Source organism: Seriola aureovittata, chromosome 14 (assembly GCF_021018895.1).
Source record: "Seriola aureovittata isolate HTS-2021-v1 ecotype China chromosome 14, ASM2101889v1, whole genome shotgun sequence".
Lineage (NCBI taxonomy): Eukaryota > Metazoa > Chordata > Actinopteri > Carangiformes > Carangidae > Seriola > Seriola aureovittata.
Genome location: NC_079377.1, coordinates 4,946,283 through 4,965,915, shown reverse-complemented (window position 1 = coordinate 4,965,915; position 19,633 = coordinate 4,946,283). Strand labels below are relative to the sequence as shown.

Genomic DNA, 19,633 nt, shown 5'->3' with positions numbered 1-19,633 from the left:
CACCAGATTTCGCCACGTCTCGTTTTTCCTTCCACGCAGGAACTCCGGGGCTGCAATGTGAAACTGATTCAGTGTGTGTTTTTTGCCCAAGGACCTCCCCTATATTCATTTACATACGTCAGTAAATACAGCTGTCCTTCAACAAGGTTAAAATACAGTTGTGCTTTGACTCAGGCACTTCGACACTCACGACTACACAGTCTTTTTTTGACTAATATGACTTCCAAGAAAGGCGCACTTCGCCGTTTTTACGCAGTAGAAAGTGACGCACCTGAACCACTTTATTACACCGCAAAGACCTCTCGTCCTACCGGCTAGACATTTCCCATATAATAAAACATATACTAGTCTTATCATATTTCAGCACAGTGTACAAGACGACGATACTTGAATGGAGAAGATAGAGGTGACTGGCAAAAATGACTATGCAGTACACAAGTCCCTGCAGGAATCATATGATTTATAGTAAGAGATTTTATTATAGCGCAAAGAGGGGCTCTGGCTGAGGTCCGCATTGACACATCCACGGGTTTGGCATTCACATTAAACAAGATGTAGCCTGTTCACGTAACTTGAATTTTAAGGCAATAATCCTATAATAAAAGCCCAAGGTGGAATGTAACTCAAAGCTCTACTCGGTGTCCTATATTCAAATTGAGAGATTATGTTGAACCCTTCATGCAAAATGATCCTTTACTTTGAATATCAGAGACAGCGCCCTGCATGAGCAAGGCTAACAAGCACACATTCAAATAAGCCTATTATTACGACAATTTTGCATTCATAAAGTTGCCACATTATTAATACGACATAGAAGTGAGCTGGACTAATGTACAATGTAAATAGAGCACAATATGCTTGATTTCTGCAAGGCTATACGGAGCATTTGAGCGTATTGTCATCTGGAGCGCATGCAAGACACAAAGATAGGCTGTGGCACAGTGTCACATCATTCAAGGTTAAAAATATGCTTAATTAAAAGTCCATGATAACACTGGTAAGGCTGTTTGTTGGAATCTGGCTGCAGGAGAGCTAACACGCAGCCTTCGCTGAGGCCTTTCAATATCATGGATGCAATAGTCTACAGACTTTGAAAATAACACTGCCAGATGACATGCGGGATAATTTCAGCAGCGCGATGGCAGTGATACAAGTTGGACTTTCAAGGTAATCGCAATAGCCTGCATTGCACACACCCCACCAGTTAATCCGTGTTTTCTCCTCCAAGAGCTGCGCTTCCAAGGTCATCAAAGCAGCATAATCAGCAGCCAACAGTGGCTCACCTCACCGGCCCCTTTACCACAGACACTGCAAAACCCTGACCCCTCAAGTGCCTATTAATCGCGTTGATCGAGGCATCCGATACATTTCATGAAGCTGTCTCTGCCTTGAAATCCCCCTTTAATCCATATGTGTCCCCCTCCACACAAACGACAAAACAGCATGCACACACAGCGCTGTCTCCTCTCTGCCTGACGTGAAGCTTGAATTACCTTTATCGTTCACCTTTTTGTGACTCTGTAAGTAAAGATATTTCTGTTTGCCTCGTCTGGGTTTAGATATGACAAACGAGCTACCCTTGTGCCGATATAGTCAGCAGTTGCCTCAACAGCTGATTGACTGCGGCGCATGGATGATGCCGAGGAGGCTGTAGGGAGTTGTAGTTTCTCACTCTGCAGTGGCTGGTCAACACAAATATGTAGCCTATCTATGTTGTTATACACACACACACACACACACACACACACACACACACACACAACACACACACACACACACACACACACACATATATATGTATGTATGTATGTATGTATGTATGTATATCTGTCTTTATATCAGTTTCAAAGATGACCCATAGGTGAAGTTACAAGTAATAAAAATAGCAATGACTGACAGTAACACCCCTCTTACTCTCCCTCTCTCTCTCTCTCTTTCTCTTTCTTTCTCTCTCTCTCTCTCTCTCTCTCTCTCTCTCTCTCTCTCTCTTACACAGGTGCTTTCACTCACACGCATGTTTTATATGCAAGACACCAATAATAAATTAAAATAAATAATAAATTACTTACACTCATTTTGCAGAAAAGCTTGGAATGATGTAATAAAAATACTTTAACACTCAAGTAAAGACAAGCAGATATGGTGTGGAGTATATAGTTTGACATGAACAATCTATCCTAATTAAAACGTCTTACCACTATTAGATATGTTCTGTAGCCATATGTGCATCTTCATGACGGCCGTGTCTCCAGAAAGCCGTGGCCTCCCTTTGGCACATCTGTTCGCAGTGGATTCAGAACATTAAGTTGATGTTTTTAGCCATAAGAGGGAGGGAAGCGTTACGAGACTACATTTCCCATGTCAGAGGAACGGTTTCCCTTTGCGGCGCTGTCCTTGTTTTGATGACGCAACACGCACAGCCGTGCTATTTTACGTTACCTCAGAGACGGCCAGTCAATGGAGTCAAACGGTCACGCCAATGCGATGATATTAGTGACAAACAAGGCCGTAGCCGATGTAAAGAGGATTTTTACGTGAGTTAGTGCATCGGTCGCCAATACATGCTGTTTAGACTGTCATGACCGTGCAGGAATAGTTTTATGCTAAATAATTGGCTCGTTTGCAGCTGACGCCGTGTCAACACAAAGGCCTATGCAGCTAGTTAGCGTTAGTTCCTCAGCTAGCTAGCAAGTGGTTTTACTCCAACCTCAGCTGCAGCAAATTAACAGGCGTGCCATTTTAATGTTTTATCTGTAACGCAGTTAAACCCATATACTAAGAAGAAAGCATTTGAGTATTGTTTTGCTTCTCAACGATAATGGCGGAACAGGGTGCAGTTGTCATGCAGCAGAATTTGGACAGGTGAGTTCAAGTTTAAGGCTAATGTGCTAATGGGCAGTTACGTAGCTTTACGTAAAATCATTACGATGGACAGAAATGGGTGAAGTGAGATTATTACCTTTTAAAACTATTCAGAAAAGCGTCTACTTTAACATGTGGTTGTCGTTTTATATCTATTGACTTTAAACTCAATTTTGAATATCATAAACGTTGGCTAGTCATTGTATTGTATTGTTGATACAGGATGTCCACCACAACTATTGTACTGAATTTAACACTGCATTAAGTGAACTTAATACCTCCCTATAACTTTGAATAAATTCACCTTAACGTTATACAGGTACTTCTTTTACCCTGTTACTCGTAATTAACCTAAGGTCATAATGTTAGCTGCACTTATCCCAAAACATTTGTCCTGTCAACTCTTGACCCTTAGACGAGGTGAAGGCTGTGCTTGGTAAGATTTCTGAAATGGTCACGTTCATAGCTAATGATCATTATGGCACTGAAAGAGCAAACTGCTTATCTTCTTTTAAAAAGAAACACTGGATACAATTTCTATGGCACGTTTGCTTTCATTCACCTGGATATGTGCTATTTAAACTCACACTCATTCATAGAATAGTCAGAACTTATGTAACCCTGCAGTTACTTGATAAGATGTCTGAATTGTGTGCATGAACAGTTTGTTATAAAGAAGAGAAAATCATATTGGGCATTCAGTGGCAAGAAAGATTAAGTGAACCCCTTGGAATGACCTCCATCTATGTAAAGATTTGTTCTAAAATATAGAAAGATCTTCATCCAAGTTACAGTTATGAACAAGCACAGACTTATGATGAGGTATTGTTGATTCGTATTAAGCCGGAAAGGCTTACAAAGTTATCTTGAAGAGAATAGATATTCATCACTCCACAGTCAATCTATAAACGGAGATGCTTTAGTACTGCAACTAACCTCCCTAGAAGTGTGCGTCCATCTAGGATAACTCCAAAAACGCAATGCAGAATGACCAGTAATGTAACAAAGAACATCGGAGGAACAACTAAAGGCTTAAGGAATTAACTGGAACTGGTTAACATATCTGTTCACAAGTCTGCAAAACACAAATCATGATTGCATGGAGCATGATGTTCTGCCATGGACACCACAGAGGAAGCTGCTGCTTTCCACAATAACAAATTGAAATTTGCCGAAGAGCAACTTGAAACTCCATAACACTACTGGGAAAAGGTTTTATGGACTTATGAAATTAAGGTCCACTTGTTTAGGAAGAACATGCAACACTATGTATGGTGTGAAAAGGCCTCTGCTTACTAACATGAAAATATCATTCCAATTATGATTTGGGGCTTTGCTGCCTCTCGGCCTGGACAGCTCGCCATCCTTGAGGTGAAAATTAATTCCTAAGTTTATCGAGGTATCTTAAAGGATAATGTCAGGGTGGCTGTCCACCTGCTGAAGCTCAGTAGAAGTTGAGTGATGCAGCAGGACAATGGTGCTAAAAATAAACTAAATCCACCTCTACAGAATGACTTCAAACTACGAAAATCCACCTGTTGCATTGGCCCAGTCAGAGTTCAGACCTTAATCCAGTAGAGATGCTGTGGAATGACCTGAAGAGAGCTGCTCACACCAGACATCCTAAGAATATATCTGTGCTGAAGCAGTTCTGTAGGAAGACCACCCCCAAACATTGTGCAGGTCTATTTCAGCAGCTACCAGAAGTGCTTTTTTGAGGTCATTCTAAAGGGTTCACATACTTTTTCTTGCCACTATACACTTAGAGCAAAGCCTGAGTGGGCCTGATGACACCTTTAGGAACAATTCTATGAAAGAGGAAGTATTAGCAGGTATCATCATCCGTCACTAGCTAGGAATGTGGAGATTCTTTACAGTAAATGAGGGGAAAAAACAAAGCAACGGAATGCTAATTGTTCTGAGTGTTGTGGGGAAAATCATTGTTGGAAACCTCCCCAAAGCATCATGGGAATAAATTTGATGAAGCTGTACAAGTAAAAAGCATCAAGAAGGAAGAGTATGCAAGGTCACTAAACATAGATGGAAGCAATAAAGAGGGAGGGGGTATGCTTAATGACATTCAAACATGTTTAGGTTTGCTTCATACTGCCAATCTGGCATAGCTGTCCAATGCCTGTACACACAAAAAAGCGAATTCCCTTTGAAGCCATGGGAAAATATTGCAGTGATAAGTTTTACCGCTGACATAAGAAGCTCAGACTTGTCTTCTGACATTGAAATGTCTGACAACTCTCTGGGTAGACTGGGGCATCGCTTAGCACAATGTGGAACCGCAGGTTTAACAGTTTCATGGTCTCATGGAGGCGGTATCCATTATGGAGGGTGGGGAATTATTTTAAGCTAAAATCACATACAATCATACCCTCAGTACATTTCTTCAGGGATGTTGGGGTAGACAATCGGCAACTCTGCAGTTCCCTTTGAGCAGTACAAGGTCCTGAGCCTTGCTCATAGCTGTAGCTTGTCACTTTGGCAGCCACACTAGACATAAAACCCAGACAATGCAGCCTCAAATTCTGAAAGGCTGCTTCTTTTTATTTGTGATAGCTAGCAGCCAACCTTTAGGCAACAAGTTAAATTCACATTCAGCACATTATTATTCAGATTTTTGTTTGGCTTCCTTTTGTTGTTTTGGCAGGAGCATCAGTTCATGCTGTGTTAATTTTCAATGTTGTTTTCACATTAATGCAGCTTTTTGCTCATGCTGCTCTGCAAAGTAATATTGTTGCACACAGTAAGACAAAAGATAGTTGAGCTCAGGGTCATAACTATGTGATTTCATATGATATCGCATCACAGAGATCAGACTTGCAGGATTGCAGCTGTAGTGTGTTTTGTGGTCAGATCACATCAACACATTGCTCAGCATGTTTTGACTAAAGTTAGCATGGACAATGTGTTTTTGTCTTACAGCTTTCATCAGTGTAGTCAAATAAGGTGATCAGTTTTATGTGATGGTGAAACTGGGAAAAAAATGAAACAGTTTACAGACTGCATTACGTGTGTGTGATGTTAGTGTTTTTGAACGTATTTAAAGGCTCAGTTGCTGATCAAATGTAAACAAAAGGGTTACTGCACCACCCAAATTCAAACACTAAATTAGAACCTGTTATCTTTAACAAGTTAGTTTTCTGAAGCTCTGAAATGTTTGAAAAATATTTTAATATAATAATATAATAATTTAATATAATTTTTTTCCCCCGCAGATTTGAACTAAATTTATTAATTAAGCCAAAAAAGAATTTGCACTTCAATTCAATTGCAAGTTTTTGCACCAGTCTTGTACAACTGTTCTAGTAGTGCAGTTCTGATTTATCATAATGCAGTTGTAGAACAAGACAAGTGAATCTGGTAATTGTAACCAGCTTGGTTCTATTTTTATTGGAATGTTTGCTAAGAAAATAAATTGCAGGTAATTCAATACCTCTTACAAATTGTGGGGATGTGCAATTGAGGTCCATGTAATGAATTCAGTAAAGTAATCATTATGGGCATGCATAATAAGTTTAGTGCTTTGACCTACTAATCTCCCTGTTTTCTGGGAATACACAAAATTGAAGTATAAACTTGCAGAACAAGATAAGATGTGATGAAATCTAATCATCTTCCATGTAAGCAAAGGAGTCTTGTTTTTAACTCAGACTTAGATAAATCAAGCATTTTTCACAATTGACCAAGGTCATTTCTAGCCATCGTCATTCTGTATGTAATAATATAACAGGATTCAGTTTTTAAGTGGCACAAAGCCACGCTGGCTGCTTGTTACGTGTTGTCTTGCTACTTGTGTGACCAGAATTTTCCATCTTCTGGGTAGGTGATGGTGAGTGGATGCTGCAACCTCAGGTCCAAGCACATCGGTGTGCCGTTCCCCCTCAAGATAGTTACCAGCATTTGATAGCTTGTGCAGTGCATACTAAGAGGCATTTGTAGGAATTTGACACAGCACTTTCTGTCAATATTGAATGCTGGACTTTGAAACCGTTTCCTAAGCACATGGTAGAGTAGCAGAAAGAAAGGAAGGGCATGTGAGCTTTGTGAAATGTGCTTTAGCTGCGTGCTGTGGCTGTGTGGCAGAGGCAATAACCCTGACAGTGTTTGAGGAGCTGATAGCAGTAAGATGTATGTCATGTCCCCTTGCCCATGGTTGTGTACCCAGCCTCTATCACTGACAAACATAAGGCTCCACAGGCTCTTATCTGGCCTGCCACAAGCAGCCAGCTGCCCCTGCAATGCAGTGTTTCACAAATAGATGTAGAAGACACATTTCAATCCAGCCTGACCTTTTTATTGGCTCTCACACAACCTCCTTGTTTTATTATTTTCTTGTCTGCTTTTGTTGTCCAGATCACTGACCCTGTTGCTGTTAGTATGAATGTGTATGTAAATATGTGCTCTGTGTGTATGAAAGGGATAATAATGATTGAAGGCATGGTTAAACTCAGTAGTCATGATTTGGTGCAATTCTGGTATGGGGTGGTGTGAAGAAAGTGATGTTCATTTTCTTGTTAAATACAAAACTTTAAAATAGGAGCTCATGGTTACATTGATATACATACATATGTTTAACAAACTATATTGGTGGGTTTTTCTTATCATAATATGTTGTAGTAATGTAAAGCTACTTTTGACATGTTGCCTTTCTGGGTCTTAAAGATCTGCGTTATTGTTGGTGATACAAGACATGCATGTATCTATTCTTATGTTATTATCTAACATAACTACTTTTTTTTTCAGATATCATCCCTATTTAAACAGATAAATATGAAAGCAGCAGTTTCCATGGCCAGAATATCATCAAGTTATTGGAATTATTACCTTGTATTTTTAAATAGTTGTGTCTTTTGGCTCTCTAATGCAAAACAACTGCATAAACGTGACAACATTTTCTCATAAACTAGGTTATGGTCATATTCTAAACAGAAATTAATAGCTGTCAGCAGCTGGTAACCTGTAGCTTTTAGAAACCTGCGCTGCATGGCATTAACATCAGTGAAAGCTCACCCCAAATGACATGTCTTAAGCTAGCTGGTTTAGCTAGCAGGCTAGAGTTATTTAAACCACAGGCCATTAACTAAAGGCCATCCTGTTACATTGTTGGCCCCAAACTCAGGGTTGTATCTCAAACCTTTTCTCAAGACTATTTGACCCTTCATAGTTTTTTAAAGTGTGAACATTTACAGAGAGCAAAATAAAATTGTAGTGATATTTAAGACAAATACTACATAAATCTAGAGATTTGCATAAACAGGAAGTTTTGGATTAATGGATTGTAATCCACCTTCTTAACTTTGGATGCCATCCACTCATGGGCATGGCAAAGCGTAAACAAACGCCTTTGCCTGGACTCCTGTGTATGTGTTAATATGATACAAAGGTCACGGTGCCTAGTACTACAGGTAGCAGAAGTACACAGATTTATTATGAAGTGGCTGGATGCTGTAAGAGAGGTGGGAGGCTCCTGTGTTAGTCCACTCAGTGGACAAACATTTACCTGTCAGTGAGCAATATAAACACAGTGAGTCATGTTTTCTGGTCAGTTTCTTAAATCTAAAGTGCTGTTATTTTTGAAATGTCACTATATAGATGCAAAAACTACAAGACGATTTTTTTGTTGAAACTGGCACTAAGGTGTTGATTAAAATCCAGTAATTTTAGAAGCTGGAGTTCATGTTGCTGTATTCAATTGCTCAATTTTGTAAGGACAGTTATTTTGTCCAACTCATGAGGAAAATACCCAACACTATGACTATGAGATCTTTTCAAAGTCTGTGTGGCAACTAAAGCTCATCAATTTATCTGCCAAAGACTCTTTTCACCAGAAGCTGATAAATGAAAGTTAATAATCTTAGACTCTGAGTAGTTGGATACTATATCATTCCAAGGTGGCAAACAAGCACCCTGTGTTGTTGTTTAACTGACGTGGACAAGATTAGTTTGTGAATGAGTAGAAGCAGTCAGACATGGAGAAGCCCCCTAGGCCTTAACTTTTATGTTTGTAGGCCAGAATCCAGTGCTCCTGTACCCTGCCTTTGTGCTGAGAACCCCCCAGTTTTCCCACAGTCATGTGACCTCTGCTGAGTGAAAGGCACCTTTTGTAGGGTGGCTTATGCACTTGTTAATGAACGTGAGCTTGACTTGTGAGACTATGAGAAAGTAGCTATGCGGTCACACTCATCTTTGTACATAGTGTCAATCACCCTGACAGCCTGTATTCCTTCAGACCCCACCATCAGACCCCCCCCACCCCGTGTTTGTGTGACTTTATGATACAGTTCTGCACTTTCTCAGATTGTCAAAATCCCATTCAGGGCTGAAGTAGAACACATGATGTTGGCCTAGCTTTACAGAAAGGATCTACAGTCCTCCACTGCTGCACATTCTTTTGATCCTGGCAGCTTGAAGGTTTTTCAGAATAACTGGCAAAATAAAAAGGATAATACACACTGCTGTTCGCCTGCCCTTGAAGTTTCAAAAGCAGTTGGTTAGCATTAGGTGGATTAAAGCTCATTGTGGAAACAGCAAAGCCCCTCTTGATTTTGCCTGTTGAACAAGTAAATAAGCGGAGGAGATGGCAGGTCACCTTGCTTCAGTGAAGTGCAGGCAAGTCGCCATCATCAGAGCTCATGTTCTTGAAGGACGTTTTGATGGAAACCTTCCAGACCTTGTTAGATAGTAACAACGGGATTGTGCCAGTGATAGCATCTCTCAATGTAATGTATCCATAGGTTTGGGATTCATTTTTTGGAGCGTAAATATTTGAATATGTGTTGTGAACACATTGTACAATCGCCAGCAAACATGTATTTGCTGCACCTGATAAGCTTGTCATTAATTCAGTCTGATTTAGATTGTTGTAAACATTGGTTTGTCAGACTTTTGTTGCTGTCTATTGTTTTAAATGTATAGATTTACAAGCCAGTTTTCATGTCATATTGCACAGGCATTTTCTCTGTATGAAGGAGACCATTTTGTACATGTGCAGCGTAGGCTTATCTGCCCGACTGTTCTGTTAAACAGGGTTGAGGTGACATCGAGCCAGAGATTAAAGTTTCGCACAGAGGATAGCATTTCGGTGCTGTTGTATTAGGTCCTGTCATGCAGTGGGGCTGGGTTACAGGAATAGGAGCCAGTGAATCTAAGGGAGCTCTGGGCTTTGTTCTCCGCTGTCGTGCTCCTCTGGAGACATCTGTCCAATATTCTACTCAACTGCTCATCCTCACTTTGTATAGCTGCCTCGCTTTCACTCTCTGTGCTGTCTTGTGGGATATTAAGCCCCTCAGTGTAGGACATTGAATGCATATTTTTTCTTATTAGCCTTGCCAGCTTTGCAGTGCAAAAATTGTGTTATAGTGTCAGACAGCTATGAGTATGGTGAAGGCTGCCGTACCTGTCGGAGGCAAAGGGGAGGTGACCTGCTACAGACTGATTTTTATGAGGACAGCAGACAGAAGTGTGAATAGAGGCTCAACGTTTCTGTCCTTTAGCCGCTCATGTTACTTGAGCGCCTCGAACCGAGGGCGCCTCTCCTGCATCGTCATGTTTTATTCAGCATCAGGGGAGTATTGGAAAATCATCCATTGCAAGCGGGCAGCAACCCGAACAAATAATCCCAGTTGGTCATCCGCAGTCTTTCACAGAGGACCCCCCTCTACTCCCCTGTGGCCCTAGTAACAGAGCACACCTAGACCTCAGCATGACGATGACAGAAAGCCGCAGATTTGACATCCATTATTCAACTGTGGGAGGGTTGAAATGTCCACACACAGTGTACTATGGGGATTAGCTGAGTCAGCGACTGAAGCCAATGTGGGAGTGCTGCTAGAGGTGGGCACCCAGAAAACTTTGTGATTAGAAAAGCCACCAACCTCTCTCTAAAAAGCATTTTTGATGATTTTTTTGTTGTTGTTGTTGTTGTTATTCTCCATAAGAGACAGTTCAGGGGCTTGTTTGCCTTCACTGACAGATGTCTCTATCACAGTGAGTCATGGTGGTTGCCATGACTCAGATGAACTGCCAACAAGGCATAGAGCAGTAAAACTGGATTTAAACCATCTTTTCAGAGTTTTCTGTGTTATATCACAGACATGCAGACAAAATGTCTTCCCATCAGATATCAGGGTAAATCAAAATGTAAATGAAACAGGTTATTGATGGCAGAATAGTTGCAATCACAGGCAGTGGATCATTTTGGGAATGTATGGTGGACATTTTTTCCTGGTGTAATGATTACCAGTAAAACCACCAGAATGTTTCCATAGGTCCCATAAATCCCATTTAAGGGTTATTGGACTTTCTTGATTCTGGGAATACATTTAGAAATTACACCTGTAGTTCATACCACTGTTGGATATTTCTGATAATCTGATAATAAACATTTCCTACTTCCTAGTGAGAGTAAAAAGGCTGCAGGTTTCCTCCATTCCAGGCATAACTGTTACCTGTTAAAGACAGGAACTGAAACACTAAACTGTAGGTACGCATTATCCAGTCAGACATAGTCAGCTAGAGGTCCAAACCCTGTCAGAGAGGAGATCCAGGACCCAACCAACCTTTTACATGACTGTTATGAAATGGATAAACTTAGACCTGAGTGTAAATGTAGATTTCATGGTAATGTGTATTGATGGTGGAGGAGGTGCTCACTGTAACCTGGACTCTATGAGTAATAATCTGCCAGGTTTTTTTTCTCACAGATTTAGTAGCACAAATGTCCTAATCTGAATAATGGCCCAAAATGTACATAATCATAGCCTGAGAGAAAAAACAAACGGCTCTATTACAGTCTCCCTCTGCACCGAATCTTTGCCAGGGGTTTATGGGAGGCGTGTGTGTGTAGACTAATCATTGTTTCATTCATCCAGTGAAATGCCAGCTGTTCAAGGTTCAGTGTAATTATGAAAATGAGAACGTAAATGTCACACACGGATAGTCGGGCTGTAACTGGGTCGAAGGCAGCTGTCGGCTTCTGACCCAGCAGATCCTCCTAGCAACAGGCTTGTCCCAGGCACAACTGAACGTGAAAATCTTAACGATTTGGATTTTAGTTGTTTTTTTTTCTTAATTTGAAAAATCAAACAAAAATTGCATTTGTTCCTAGGTTTTTATTAGAACCAATAGAACCAGCTCCCTTGTCATAGTTTGGTACGCATGGTCTTGTGTTGCTGATTTTCTCAGACCAGTTATTCACATCTAACCTATGACTAATATGATTGGTATATAGCAGCTAAAATAAGAATGTAACTAGATTCTTGAAGTTGGCCGCATGCAGTGAGACACAGGGGTGGTGAACCTTCCAACCAGTCACACTCTGCTTATTAATTATGGAAAAGCAATATAATGTCACAGTTGGAGATGTACTGGAGTAAGGTCAAGGAACTTGGATATCTGTCAGAGGGGGTTGAGGGGTGTGTATTGTTCACAAAGGGAGTCCAATTAATTGGACAATAGCACAGCAGACAGGCCAACCATTCAAATGGCTCCTTTCTTGTAAGTGAGGAGGCACAAGTTGGAGGAAGTCAACTCCTCTTGCCTCATACCTCTGTCTAATTTAGGAACAGTTTACGCCAAAGGGAGGAGAGGCAGGAGGATGTGTTGGGAGACTTGTGGGCAGGAGTGGGGGTTGTTAATATGGTTTGGCTTGAGGCCAGAACGAGGCATTTGTCTGGATGTCACCCAAAAGGGAGACTCAGTCCTCAGTTTGACTGCATCCTGTCCTGTCCCGTCCCCCTCTGCTTTCCCTGCACATCCAAGCAGTGCCTTATCAGAATATTGTGTTCACACTCACAGGGATGCCCTGGTGAATTTAGGTTTTAGTAGCAGTCTAATTAATTCTAAAGGCAATGTCAGGAGGATGTAGCTCTAACTACAGGCAACGCAAGAACTCAGCCACAAGAAACGGTACACAAGTGAAGTGTAGGTCGTCCCCCTGTAGTCAAAGAAAGTATTGACTTTTTTTTTTTTTTTTTTTTTTTTTTTTTTAATAGCAAGTGCAATCTGACATTGTGATGTGATCTAAAAACTAATCCCTTGGAAATCTCTTCCCTTGAGTCCAGATGGTAGGATGAAGGGCCTGTTTGTTTGACCCAGTGTGTGCATGTGCATTGAACACTTCCTGCAGTGCTGTCAGATATGCTTGACAAGCAGTCAGCATCACAGCTTGTTTGCCTATAGGGTTTATGTATTGATCTTGGCTGATTTCATGCAGAGTCACTGGCCCAAAGTGATTGTGTGTGCGTATGCGTGTGTTCGTTTGTGTGTTCCATCTAAGCCATTTAGTCTGGAGTCATTTCGGAGACTTTGATCACTGCCTCCACCATTATTCTCAAACAGGTGAAAAATGGCCTCAGCAACACTTTTCAGTAAGAAGTCCAAATAAACCAGATCTAAGCCCAAACCTTTGAATCATGTTTGAAGTTACTCTGCGCTGCTGACTCGCTGCTTTTCACTCAAAGGAGACATGAAAAGATTACATTAGTCTTGCTTGCCCTCTGTCACTCTCTCCTCTACATGCACAAACAAACAGATGCTCCAAAACATGCCTCAGTGACTTTAGGTAGGTGTAGACTTTTCTTTATCCTCAGATGTGTCCTGATACTCATGGACTCATGAATGTGAACATAGTGAAATTAGTTCACTACAGTGGTATTTATTTATTAATAAATTGAAAGCCTTTAATTGAAATAGAATGTAGAGTCATAGGTGGTAGGCAGTTTATTTTGCTATGTGGCTCTCAAGCTGGCCTCTGCCTATTCTGTCAGTGCTAGTGGGCGGGCACTCTGCTTAGATTTTATTTAGCTAGAGCCAAAGGTATTTATCACACCACTTTGATTTAGAAGTGCAGAAGCTTTGTCTAATCTGTTTATCTGTCTTTAGAAATCACATTATTTGTTGTCAGCTTTTTTTTTGTTCACACTTGAGGGAAATAAGTGTGAAACTGATGTACTGTGACTGTCATTTGGAAATCGACAACCTCATCTCCAGTTGTGTGTGTGTGTGTGTGTGTGTGTGTATTTCACTATCTTAATCTCACCTGTGTGTGTGTTTGTTTTTAGGAGCTGTTGGGTGTGCTTCGCCACAGACGAGGACGACCGCACGGCAGAGTGGGTGCGTCCGTGTCACTGCCGTGGCTCCACCAAGTGGGTTCACCAGGCCTGTCTGCAGCGCTGGGTGGATGAAAAGCAGCGGGGCAACAGCACGGCGCGCGTGGCCTGCCCACAATGCAATGCAGAATACCTCATCGTCTTTCCCAAACTGGGTGGGTTACAACTCGCAAGGGATAAAACTGGGGATGGGGGGATAAGTAGAAGACTTAGAAATGACAAGATGACCTTGAAGAGCCTACAGCTTATGTTGCCTTGTAGGGCTAATGGATCATTACTGATCAGTAAGAGGGGTTATAAGGACTTGAATTCATTATAATTAATAATTAGGATCAGGTAATTTAAAATGATTTGATAAGGTTGTACAAATAATTGTAATTCCAATCCTGTGTGTGAACCACATGGTATGGTAATAACAAGACAGTTTAAAACTTTGCCTGTCAGCTGGTTGCCAATACTATACTGAGAAAGTGCCATAACCTTTCTAACTCATAAGTTTGAATTTAATTTACTGTGCTTTCAAAATGTAATTACTGCTCTCATTTTCCCCAAGCTGTCAACATTGAAGCAGCATTATAGAGCAAATTTCCATGTGAATAGTCTGCTGAAGCACTTCTTTGAGGCCACTCTTAATAGCTGCTGCCTGTAACTGTACCCAAAACTCTGAGAGCTATTCAGTTTGTCTTGCCTGAGTGCATGTTTATTTACTCCGGAACCAGCATAGGTTCTGTGGTGATCTGGGTAAACATTTCCTTTCAGCTTGACAAGGAACAGAAGGGCACTCGCTTGTTATACGGCCGGGCTCCTGGCTGATTGACCAGCAGCATTTTAGAGAAGTGACTACCTCAATTATCCTAACACGTCAGAGTGACGAGGGCTTCAATTGTTCCCAAACACCAGCCATGACTCATCTGATGAAAATACACCATACACTGCCATGCTTATTTGGTCAGATAGTGCTCACGTCTCAGTGTCTCTGTCCCTTCATACCTCTATAAGACGACGGTTGACTTGTCCTCTTCCTTTGTAACAGAAAAATATTCCAGATACAGCAGGAAGAATAATGTTGGTTTAATCCCATTGTTAAATTTTCCTGCCAAATATGAAGACTTGGATAAATTTCAGGTTAATAGTTCACACTTGTGACTTGTTTACCCATCAGCCACTCGGCCACTTGCATGTCAAACTCAAAGAGAGAGAAGTTGCAATTTGAGACAGGAGCTGGCCTTAAGACAATGTCTGCAGGAGGCCTGGCCCGGCTGGTAAACAGGTTCATGTTTATTTATAGTGACCAAGGCTGCACTGTCAGTCACTTTAGTGCTATAAGCAGAATGTTTCAGCTCAGCTTCTTTAAACACTTCCTCCTCCTCAGTAAATAACCTGTGTATGTTTGTCGCCCTCTGAGAGCTGATTACTGAACACTTGGCTGTTTGCTGGGTATTTGTGAATGTGTCTGCCTGGCTTTTTTCTGTTTGTATTGATGTTTTCGTGTTAATTGGCTCCCAGGTCCCAATAGGCCTGTCAATTAGTCTTATATCAGAAAAAATAACATCTAATAGAACAGCCCAACAGGCCCGGATTACATATATTAATATATTTAATGACTCAACACATTTAAGTAATTAAATCACTTAAATGTGTTGAGTCATTAAATATCATTAAAATATCACATTTATTGACTCATAAATAAATAAATAAAATATATCATTGCATTACATCGAAAAGAAAAATCCAAATCAATGCATGTCTGAAAGAGATGTTCCAAAACTAAGTTAGTAGTTTTCATGAAAATGGTTAGATCTTTTAAACAGCTGAGTTGGAGCCTAACAGGAGGAAGAAATTAAAAGTAGGTCTTGTTCAATAAGGAGTCTTCAGTATGGGTCCGACTGTAGCTCTGCAGTTGCACCAAGTGCTATTGTTGAATCAGTTATGACCACAAATGTACAGCATGATTTCTGACATGACGCCTCTCTGGAGAGATTAAGATCTATGACATTTCTAGGTTACTTCAATAACATAGTCAAGTCAATTTTTATTTATATAACATCACAACAGAAAGCATGTCAAGGCCCTTTTCATATAGAGCAGGGCTAAACCATACTCTTTGTAATATTGATTATAATTACAGAGACACAACAATTCCCACCGTGAGCAGCACTTGGTGACAGTCAGAATGAGAAACTTCATTTTTTTAAAGGCAAAAACCTCAAGCAGAACTGGACTCAGGGTGGGCGGCCGTCTACCTCGACCATAATAACCATAATGTTCACAGAAGACATTTTGACTTGTTACAGTAGTAAAAGCACAGGTGTAAATAATAAAATGAATGATGGCTGAATTCCATTTAACTGCTTCAGTTTCAGGCTCACTGTCGCACTGTTGTGGCTTACTGGGACACTTGAATAAAATGGAGCCATTGTTAATGTAACTGTATGAGTCCAAATGTCTGCTGCCATTAATCCATAGCTTTGTAGTATTTTTGACCACATTCACATGAGTTTTATCAGTTGAAGAGACGGTTTTGAACTTTGAACTAATTGAAGTCACAGAAATCAGATTTACACTACTTAGTGTGAATGTGTTGGCGACATAAACAGCTTGGAGTGTTTGGTGTTGCAGGTAAAGAATAACTCTGAATGCATCGATTCATACCAAAGATGAAAGCACAAAGATGATGTGTAGTGATTCAGTGAAATTGCAGTGAGGCTATGCCTGACTGGTTGCCAAGCAACATGGCAAAAAGAAGTAGGTACTGTTAGCTACACTGGTGCACATTGTTACGGATACACAGGATATTCCTTTTACTGTATGTATGGTTTTAATACTCCTAACAGATGACGACTTAAAAAAGTTTTGGTGCTGAAATCAAAGAGATCTTACTGGAAGACATAACAAATGCATTTTGTTTTTGATTTTGAAGCTCACTGAAATTTGATTTTTGCCGATTTAATGTATTACTCGCTTAATGCCTGTTCAGAAACGAATCAAATATTATTTAGAATAATATTCAAACTCAGGTTAAACTGGATGTAAATCGATTCTATTTCAGTTCAAGAGAATGTTCAAAGGGGATATACAAACATGTTTGTCTTATCTAATGTTAGTCTCACTCACATGCTCTGGCTTCGAGACACATTATGAATCAAGTCTCTGTTTCACACAGTAGCTTTTGAAGTCGTGATTTAGACACATTGCATCAGTGTTTTCTCACAGTGTGGCACATCATTATGTGTATGTGGTTAGTTATTTTGGCCAGCTCTTATTTTTATAACAGCCGGGTATAAAAAAGAGTTGTAGGCCAGAATTGAACATGTTTAACCTCGAGCTCATCAGCTCCTGATGCCCACTCCGAAGTCTGTGTCCGCTTGTCGCGTGTGTGAATCCTCATGCGGTTTGGCCAACAGCAATAGAGCATTGTGATGGATGGGCCAGTGGTTTATTTTGAAAGGGAACTTCCTCTCTACTGTGGTCCAATCTACTGATTGATGGCCTCTGGTTATATAAGCAACCAGAGGCTTGTGTTACCTTTTGATTTAGTCGTGTGTAACGTTCTTTGGTTTCCCTTCAGTGTAGATGACAGAGTGTGAGGATGTGGTGGAGGACGCTCTACATCTAACTAGAAGCCAATCAAGAGAAAAGTCAGTTTGCATTTTTAAGTGAGAGAATTGTCCGCTAAGACTTACAACAGTCTGGGATATCTATACTTTTGTAAATAAGGATTTTATTAATATGGCCTAAATCTGGAAGGAGAGATCTATTCCAGAGAGAGTTGAGAGAGTGCTACATTTTTATGCTTTTTTTTTTCTAAGACGAGGACGGAGGCATTATGTTTTTTGTCTGTCCATATGTACATCAAGTACTTTGGTACTTATTTGGCCATAACTCAAGAAATCATATGCATATTAGACAATATTTTACACACCTTTTTATATCCAAAAGGTCAACTTCACTGTGCCATAATATTGTTCTGCAAATACCTTTTTTTATTAAATTCCTTCACTTATACATTATATGAGTCTCCACAGTCACGATGTAAACTGTAACTTGACTGGTTTGCAGAGGCAGTAAATCTAGTTTCCAGCTGTTCCCACTTTGTTAATGGATAGAAGAGTGCACTGTCTGGAAATGAAGTAATGAGCTTTAGTGTGTCGATTTAAATGTCTAACCCACTACCTTAGCTGGGTCTGGTTAAGTCCTGTGGCAGGTAACCTACCAATGCTTGGAAAATCATTCTACTTTTATTGAAGAAATAAAACCAAACCAAACAAGCGGTGTCCTTCTGAGAAAGGGCTTAATTTTCCCCCTAGCAGCTGAAAATCACTGAATGTATCTGGGGCAGGAAGAGGACCAGCGGTTTGTTTAATGCACAGAGCCTGTTGAGTGTACCTGAAAGGCTCTCCCACCACAGGGAAAAGTGCCTTTTTCTTAATCCCATTAGCAAGTGTCAGACAGAGGTGGTGAGGGAGCTGCGCAGGGATGCTGGATGTGTCTGGGAGAGCGGACAGGGAGTGAAAGTGGGTCACGGGAGGAGCCGACGGAGCAGCTCATCAAAGGCTGAGAGGAGATGAGTGGAGTGACGCTGCCGCTCTGCTGATGAGTCCATGAAATCACAGCTGTCCTCCAGTGTTTCCCTGTGACTTCAACATCACATTTCACACATCATTAGAACTCTGCCCGGTGACGGTGACATCTCTAGACTCTAAACAGGATGTGCCTCAGACGGGAACCTTTCCTGCCGAGCGCTCCATGCAAACACTGCAGTCTGATTTGCTACTTTTGCATCTTTGGCGCCGCATGATGTCAAAATGCGTTTGCAAAGTATTTGGGTTTGTTAGTTGGACCTCCACGTCGATGGATTTTACCACATCATGATTGTTTTGTGCAGGACTGATTTAAATTTCCATTACTTGCTGTAATTTGACATTTGACATTCATCCTCCAGTAAGCCACAGGGTTCTGAAAACTAAACCAGCATGAAAGCATTTGAACCAACCATCTAGAAACATTATATCACATCTGCATTCAGTTTTTAGACAGTAGGCAAATGAGAACAAGAGTTTAATTTGTCTATTTATAGCTGATGAATAATGCCTATTTCTCATAAATACAGGAGAGTAAATTTCTTCATTTCTTAGCTGAGATAGTATTTGTACATCTGAGGAGTTCCAGTCTGTAGCTGCAGGATATGCTGGGCATTAGCACGCTTGTCTAGTACAGCATTGTACGAGACAAGGAGGAGTACAGCATTGTCTGTTTTGCTGCATCATTGCTGCAGTATTCCTTTCCCATTTTTTATTCCAACCGTGCCTTTCTATATTATGGTTATACGGACACGGCGATACCTTGTATTTATGATTTGCATGTTGTTCAGACAGCCAGGTCCTGTACCATCTTTACTTTTAAAGCATAGACAAGTATTTATATTTGGATATAATTTTACTGGCCTGACTTCACTAGCTGTGGTATTTGCAGCAGCTTTAATTAGCCCTCAGAATAATAGCAATTTCACAGCTTGGTGACAACACTGTGATGACAGCTTTCAATTTAGGTGACGGTGGCAAAGCTGTGGACAGGTAGACAGGGCGCACTGAGGGGAAGCTGCCACAGCGGTTGCTGCTGAGGCCAGCTCATTTCTACAGGCTTGATAGGCA

General features: G+C 40.8%; 2 protein-coding genes across 7 annotated transcripts in view; one reads left to right on the top strand and one right to left on the bottom strand.

Annotated features, from left to right (window-relative positions):
- cpeb3 (cytoplasmic polyadenylation element binding protein 3) overlaps nucleotides 1-2,291 on the bottom strand; it is a 43,751-nt gene extending 41,460 nt beyond the window's left edge. The window contains exons 1-2 of one of the 4 annotated variants that reach the window (XM_056395515.1): nucleotides 1,494-2,122; nucleotides 4-50 (exon numbers count right to left, since the gene is read on the bottom strand). Coding sequence is in view for 2 of the 4 variants with exons in the window: in XM_056395509.1 (XP_056251484.1) it covers nucleotides 4-109 (106 nt within the window). In the remaining 2 variants the exon portion in view is untranslated. The other 3 variants (XM_056395512.1, XM_056395513.1, XM_056395509.1) reach the window with 3 other exon arrangements.
- Nucleotides 2,292-2,447: 156 nt separating this feature from the next.
- marchf5 (membrane-associated ring finger (C3HC4) 5) overlaps nucleotides 2,448-19,633 on the top strand; it is a 29,383-nt gene continuing 12,197 nt past the window's right edge. For 2 of the 3 annotated variants that reach the window (XM_056395528.1, XM_056395527.1), the window contains exons 1-2: nucleotides 2,455-2,534; nucleotides 13,935-14,137. In XM_056395528.1, the coding sequence (XP_056251503.1) occupies nucleotides 2,458-2,534; nucleotides 13,935-14,137 (280 nt within the window). In that variant the 5' untranslated portion in view covers nucleotides 2,455-2,457. Of the gene's footprint in view, nucleotides 2,863-13,934; nucleotides 14,138-19,633 lie in introns of all 3 variants that reach the window. The other variant, XM_056395529.1, reaches the window with a different exon arrangement.